We start from the raw sequence: 7728 nt of genomic DNA, 5'->3' as shown, positions 1-7728 counted from the left end.
CAAGCCCAGTTTAAAGTAGCTATAACCAGAGACGTGCCTGTAAATGAAGGTAAGGTATTGTGTTTTTGTTTTTAAACACCACAGCTTTGCTGCTTCTCGACCATGCAGGTATTTCAGACTGCCTGATGTGTGAAAACCTGCTCCTTCTACTCTACTTCTTATTTTCTCGTATCGGTTTATTTGACTTTACAGCATCCTAGAGCCTGCAGGGGGAAGAACAAGTGTACTTTGGGGAAAGAGGAATTTGGACACCCCCAAAAGTGTTGAAAACCTGCAGTGGCAGGGGAGCAGCAAAGAGATTTCATTTTACAGCCCGGGCTTCATTAGCAAGTGACCCTGTTTTTAGAAAGAATCAAACAACTCTATTCTATTGCAATACAATTAATTCTGAATGGCACCCAATGCACTTCAGATGTAGTGACCCCTAGCTATAAAACTTTTGAGCATGGCAGTACAAATATTATTCAGTTTAGCAGTAAGTAAGTTAATACAACCCTCTGTACAGGAAATTGGACATAAATAACATTTTGTGTAGTTTATCACTTGATTTTTGTGACCTGCAGTAAATAGTCTCCTGTTGGGAATTGCAGAAGATGATTCTCGAACAATTGTTGAACAGTAAATTTGCAGAAATATTGTGTTATGTTTTATATTTTATTTTAGGAATGAGGTGAATTTACATAATATATTCCTAAAAAATCAATTTATTGATTTCTGAGCGACTTACATACCTGAACATCATTCTTTCCTAACATTCTGCCACTGTTACAGAATGTAAAGAATGTACGGAATTTTTCGTATTAAAGTGGAACTAAACCCTGTATATTTGTCATGGGCACTGCCATCTTCTTCTATTTCTTGTTGCGGTCTTTGGTCATCTTAATTGGCCAGACCGCAATGATGTATCTCCCATGCAGCTGTGCAGGAGTTAACTTAGCCCTGACAGCTGCAGGGGAAACCGGGATGTGCTGGGGATCCCAGCAGCCAACTCTGATATTGACACCTGAAGCAAGTGATTATGCAGGTAGGAATGCTGATTTCAAAGGGGACATTACCTGTCTCTTTCTGCAAGAAAGTCCTGCCAGATGACAAATGTTTAAAGTAGAATGTTAGCTCTGCTTTAATCTTGTCCAGTTAGATTGTGATTGTAAACTTACTAGTATGTTGCTCTACAGCAGTGGTCCCCTTTTGGAGTTTGCGGACTACTGTGTTATCAAAGGGGAAGAAACTTCCCTGAGTGATGTGATAATGCCAGAACCTGCCCACTCTGAGGCCTGAGCCTACGATGGGAGAGTGGGTGGGTTGTATCCAGAGACACAACCCACCGCCCTGAGCCTGCGATTCGTACAGGAGACATGGTCTGCGGCCCTGGCTGGTGCGCCCCCCCATGCGGGGTCCTTCTCCTGGCCCTGTGAAGGGTGCAACTCGGGAAGCAATGGACCACCGCTGGTCTCTGTGCTCTCATGGGCCGCCTGTTTGTCAGCCCTGGCCCACCGGGAGTTGGGGACCCCTGCTCTAGAAGATAAACAGCTTCTTTGAATAAGCATAAATTATTGATGTTAGCTGTACAACAGAAATATTTACAATATATTGCTACTGTAATTGTGTCCCATGATCCTAAATGTTTAACTCTGACCATTGGGGTGCCTTTCAGAATAAGTGGTACTGCAATGCACCATATTGTGTTTAATGTATAGCAATAACACAAAGTTATACTTTATTGCAACATAATAGTTGTAAATAAAACTACAGTGGTAATGGTTTGCAGTAACCTTTAGCATTTAATCAAATATTATTTTAGTAATAGTAGGCTAAACCATTGGTGATTGTATCATTGATTTGGTGTTGGCTAACTAAACATCAGTATTTACTCATATTTTTCAATTTTAGGTCAAGGAACAAGCACAAAGCCATCACAGTCTGAAATGAAGGTATTTTTTATTATATGTGTTTCTTTTACATTAAAATAAATTTGGCTGTAGAATATCCACTGTGTACTTTGTTATAGGAACACTTGTACATTTAGCCTTAGCAGGGCCCTAAAAATGCACCCTTTGCCTGTAAATCCTCCTGAAAATATCTGAACACCTCCTGATGTGTGAGTGTGCCTAGGCACTTCTGGACTCTAAGGTGTATTCTGCAAATCAGCAATGTGAGATTAACTAAGCCACTGCTGCTAGTCTCAGCAGAATTGGAAACAATTTGGTGATACCTTTCTATTCTCCTTACTATCATTCTTACTAGAGGGTCCTATATCAAAAAATAAAACCTTAGCCCTACGAAGATGGCTGCCTTCAGATGAAAACCACAATATGGAAAAAGGCAAAATAAATCAATAATGGGGATAGGGACTAATTCTGGGGATCCCACTACCAGTACTAGTGACTGGACCTTTGTACTGTGCACTGTACTGTCACAGAAGACATGTCTCCAGCCACAAATATGTATTAAGGCCTGAAAAAAGTAATGTTGCCAATTTCATCATCAGTTGCAGAAAGACATACGTTTGCTTATTAAGCTGCTTAGGTTAAGTTTGCTTTAAACAAAAAAATCCACTATGTTTTGACATTAAGAAGATGTTTATATTGCGGTGCATTTTTGTTATTTTTATTGGTATTATTATTTATTTAGGAATAGATAAATAAAATATTGTGTAAAACATGCAATATACATAGTATACAAAAATTTGAAGCCTTTTTTTTATTTGGAAACCGGTCCAGATTGGTCGTTTTACAAACCACAAGAATCCGTAAATGTCACCTTTAATGTTGACTGTAATGTATAAAACTTCTCAATTTTACTAATTCCTGAGCAGTACAGGAATTGATGGAAAGCGCTCCAAGAGGGTCATAGACATCATACCTCCCACCATTTTTGTAGAGGAATGGTAACAACACTTGATATTCACATGCACATTTTTATGTATACAAGGTTTGCCTCTGGGGGCAAGAAGTAAAAAAAAAATCCTCAGTGGAATCCCAAACAGAAATTTAAATCCTCAGAATATATAGAGCTTCCCAATTCCAAAGTTGATGGAATAATATATTTTTTTGTTTATCAGCTGCACATTACCAGTTCAATTGTTCCTAATCTGGAAAGTTGGATTGCTTCACTTGATATGAAACTCCAATACCATTTGGAGTTTGGGGTTTTATTTTTCTAGTTTGTGAACAGGTAAAACTTCTTTACCTGTTGGTGAGACTTCCTCTCACTCCCTGTACCAATGACATGATAGGAAGTGATGGTAAATTTCCCCAAAAGGAATATACTCTACCAAAATCTGACTGAGCATCTTATTCTTCTCTACCTAAATAACATTACAAAGAGGCTGTTTTTGATTGCAAATTTAACTTTACATGTATGGTTTTCTACAAATAATCTATTGTTTTTGTAACAGGATAGGGAAACATCCCAAAAGAATGAAAACTTGCAGGACTTTACTGTGCCACAAGAATTTCTAAAAGAACCTTTTGACAAAGGAGTAAAAAGCTTTGGAGACTTCCATTACAACTTAGATGATGACGATGATGATGATGGAAAGAAGGCAGGCATTGAGAATGTAAAAAGTGAGACATATACTAAGGAGTTGACAGCTCAGAAGAAATCAGCAGAGTCAGACTCAGATTCAAAGGAGGAGATCGAATATCAGCACTTGGTGCAGGAAAGTTTTTCGCAAGATGACCGGTCCTTTCAAGAAGAGCCCAAAAAATTGAGACAAGAAATTCAGCTCCAAGTGAAGTCGTCCAGCAATGACAAATACGGATACATTGTGACACAGAAGACGTGAGTGATCCATTTAGAACTTTTTAAAATAATGTTACATGTGTCTGATGCATTACAGGTAAACCTGTGGAGTCAAACCAAATCTTAATTTGCATGCTCTGCTGCCTACTGGAACTGCAACTTGGGGCACTTCTTGTTGACAGCAAGGGGCAATTGTTACTGGCAATTTCAATTTCAAACCATTAAATCAGAATAGGGTCCCAACAGAGCCTTTTGGAAGTGAGAGACCTGCTTTACTACCCCTGGTACTATCACCACTGTGTATAAATACTTGACCATCTATGTAGTTTGATACTGTTGCCCACCAGATGTAGTTCTGTTCCATAGAGAAACTCATACATGGATGTACATGGGAGAAGGTGTTAGGTGGGTCTGGCAGAAAACTCTGCCTCTGTGTGGCCCGGCAGTTTCTGGGCCTGGCATTCAGAAACAGCATAGAATTATATCCAGGTATAGTAACATTGGGGGATTTATTTCATGCAAATGATTTCACCTAAATAATGCAACAAAATGCAGAGAAAATGCTTTCACATTTTCTAACATCCAAGTGATTTACAGATGACAGAATCTTTTTAAAGACTGCTCAAAGAGTGATTTTAGACCTATTATTTTTATTATTTGCTACTTTTATTCATTGTATTACTATCATTACCTAGTAGAATAATCATATCTTAACAGCCCTTGGGCTTAATAACCAGTCAGTAATCCCTTAGTAATTAATTTGAACTGCAAAGGCAATCCTAGCCATTAAATTGCACTGTCAAAAAATTCTTGTGTAACCTTTTTACCTGTCTTCCTTTATACTTTTATATTTCATCACTGAAAATGTCTTACATTGACAGCTGATTTGTGCTGGGAATCGTGGTAGCTGCTAGCTGTCATTAGAGTGTGTTTTAGTGACTAAATACAAGAACAAACACAGGCTGACATGTTAGTAAAAATATATTTTAGAAACTTTACACACAGCATTTCCATGATTAAGAATTTTCTGCTAGTTACACTCTTGTTTAGGAAATTCTAACTGGACCTGCTCTCCACTGGCAAGATATGCTTTTGATGTTCTTACATAACAAGGTGAACTCTTTGACACAGAACTAGGTTTTACATTTCTATGGGATTTTTGCATGCAATTATACTATATTTACAATGCACCATTAGGTACAGAATAAACGATAAGCTATAAAGGAGGTAGGTTTGGAATGAAGCTCCCTTCAATTTAATATAAAGGTTTTAGGTCCCATTTACAATAACACACCTTAATGTGGATGTTTATTAGGACATATTGGGCCTAACTTATTAAAGGCCTCCAAGACTAGAGACAGACTATTATGGGAGAACCTGGGCAATTGAGCAAATCGGGAATGGATTCTGTCAATATCTGAAAACATTTTATAAATTATAACAAATGATTTTAACAAATGTATTACAGATTTGCTGGATCACCCTGGTTCATCAATGATACTCTACCTTCTCCAGTCTTGGAGAACTGCCTATTATGTTAAGGCACCTCTTAAATGTTGTGGTTTTCTAATGCACAAGTATCTTAATGTCTACTTTATATGATGGAGTGCCATTCAGAATAAATGACAATAGACAGCATCACAAGGTGTTACTGTGTATTTCAGTAATGTGTATTACAATGCTGCAACATGTGAATTCAACCTTAGTGTATTCAATATTTCGAGATTGGAACAGTATCAATAGGCCATTATAACTTTTTGTACATATTCTGCTTTACACCTGTACATAAATATATAGCCACATGACTATACCTTGTAAGAACAAAATGTTGATCAACAATAGGTACTTATAAATACTAATGGGAAATGTTTTCACATTTTCCTGGAGTCTGGTAGCAGAAAATGGTCTGCATTCAGTTATCCCTGCTGTCAGGAGATTTTAAATTGATGTATGGAGAGGGGAAGATAATCTTTTTTTTAATAATCAACAAAAGAGTTAGTAGATTGATAGCTCCACTGATTATAAGCAACATAATTTTCACATGTACACTCTCCTAACCGGATGGTAACTAATTGTGTATAATGGTTGCCATACTTCCCAAAATTCTGACATGAAGTAAACCTTTTATTACAGAATATATATATACAAAAGCCACGTCCCTGTCACACCCCCAGTGGCCATAGCATAAAGAATTAATATGTATAAAATCATTAGTTAAATCCACAGGTGCATTTTTTTTACAACAAACTTCCCTTTATATTGTCATTTCAAAATTACAAATACAATCATTTAGAGGTAAATGTTTATTGAAATAAAAAATTGTTACAATGAACATATAGGTAAACTATGAGATAAAAAAAAGCATTTATGATAGAGGTCAATCAGGCTACAAAAAGAGACAGCTGAGGGGGGATAGAGGGATAGAAGGACCTGTCTTCTAAAGAGGAGTAGTCCATCCACATGATAGACAGTTGGGACCTATGTGGCTTTCTCCAAAACTAGATCAACTGTGAAATAGGGAGATTTGCTGCTTCCCCCACCTTTTAGATTGTAAGCTCTTCTCGGCAGGGTCCTCTCCTCCTCCTGTGTCACTGTCTGTATCTGTCTGCCATTTGCAACTCCTATTTAATGTACAGTGCTGCGTAATATGTTGACGCTATATAAATACTGTTTATTAATATTAATAATAATAATAATAATAATATTATTATTATTATTAATATTAATAATAATAATAATAATAATAATTGTATTAGTAATACAATGAAATAATAATAATAATTGTGTTTTTTCACAAATGTTATGCAAAATGTAATTCCACTTTATTAGGTAAAGAATGTGGCAGCAAACAAGTCAAGATTTTTTTTAAGATACACTAAACTTTTTTTATGTGGAGGAACCAGGACCACAAACTCTAACTTAGTATTTTGCAATAATAAAATCCTTACTAAAGTACAGGTGCCCTTTAGAATTATAATAAATCTCCTACTTTTCTTGTAAAAGTGACTTTCCAGCAAGCCTATATAGAGCTGTGTTCAAAGTTTATTATTCACTAGACGGACTGATCACACCCATGAGACGCAGGATTGAAATCCATTATTATAGTCTATGATGTTGAAATGCCTGGTTTTCTCTGCCAAACCTCCTCGGGTTAAATGAAACAAGCCACTTTTCCATTCAGTCAGAGGTAAGAATTTCTATCAGGGATGTATCTCAAGCTGTAATGTTTAAATTGACCTCACAACACCGGGAAGGGGTACGGCAATTTCGCAAGGTAATTTTAGCACGGTTTCTCAGCATCTTACCTAAAATAATTGAACAACTCTTCATCTTCAGCCTGTAAAATAATCAGGGGACTAAGTGTGGCTTGCAGCGGGGTGATTTGCCACTTTGAGTTATTTTTGTGCTTTCTGAACCCTTAGAATATATGGCTCTTGATTCCACCATTGAGGGAGTCAAATTGATTCTTGCACTCTGCTCTCTAAATACTCCAGATTTCCATAAGGAATACAGATATAACAATTGCGACACAGAAAAGTAAAATACAACTGGTCACCAGTAAAATTATTCTTGTTTTTTTCCATACTGGTGCAGTTTAATATGGAGAATCATCTCCAACTCAATGGTAACAAATTTGTTTAAAAGTTTTGATGGATTGGATTGGGTAATACCCTCTGACTACCCAAAACTTTACAACACATTTGTAGTACAGTGGGGTAAACTTAGAGCATCTGCCATGTTTTATTTCTTGCCTGTGTTCTCATTGGGAGGATTTCCCATCATTTCTAGTGCTGGTGACACCATGTTCCTACAAGAAAAAAGTCAACATGATAAAGTTTAACTGTGATCCCAAATTGAAGTGTTTATCCAGCCAAAATATTATGGATACAGTGGGAAGAATTAAAATGTGTGTCAAATTTGTATTGCTTATTTAACTCAACTTAAGCTGCGTACACACTTCCAATTTTTATCGTTCAAAATGAA

At 36.7% G+C, this 7728-nt stretch overlaps 1 protein-coding gene across 1 annotated transcript in view; it reads left to right on the top strand.

Annotated features, from left to right (window-relative positions):
- Nucleotides 1–7728, top strand: part of PTPRN2 (protein tyrosine phosphatase receptor type N2) — a gene marked incomplete in the record, with an annotated part of 519721 nt that overhangs the window by 167518 nt on the left and 344475 nt on the right. The window contains 2 exon segments of the mRNA XM_072412607.1: nt 1891–1931; nt 3398–3783. Coding sequence (XP_072268708.1) covers nt 1891–1931; nt 3398–3783 — 427 coding nt within the window.

This window comes from Pyxicephalus adspersus, chromosome 5 (genome assembly GCF_032062135.1).
Source record: "Pyxicephalus adspersus chromosome 5, UCB_Pads_2.0, whole genome shotgun sequence".
Taxonomy (NCBI): Eukaryota; Metazoa; Chordata; class Amphibia; order Anura; family Pyxicephalidae; genus Pyxicephalus; species Pyxicephalus adspersus.
The sequence above is the reverse complement of the archived record's forward strand: the minus strand, read 5'-3'. Positions and strand labels throughout refer to the sequence as shown.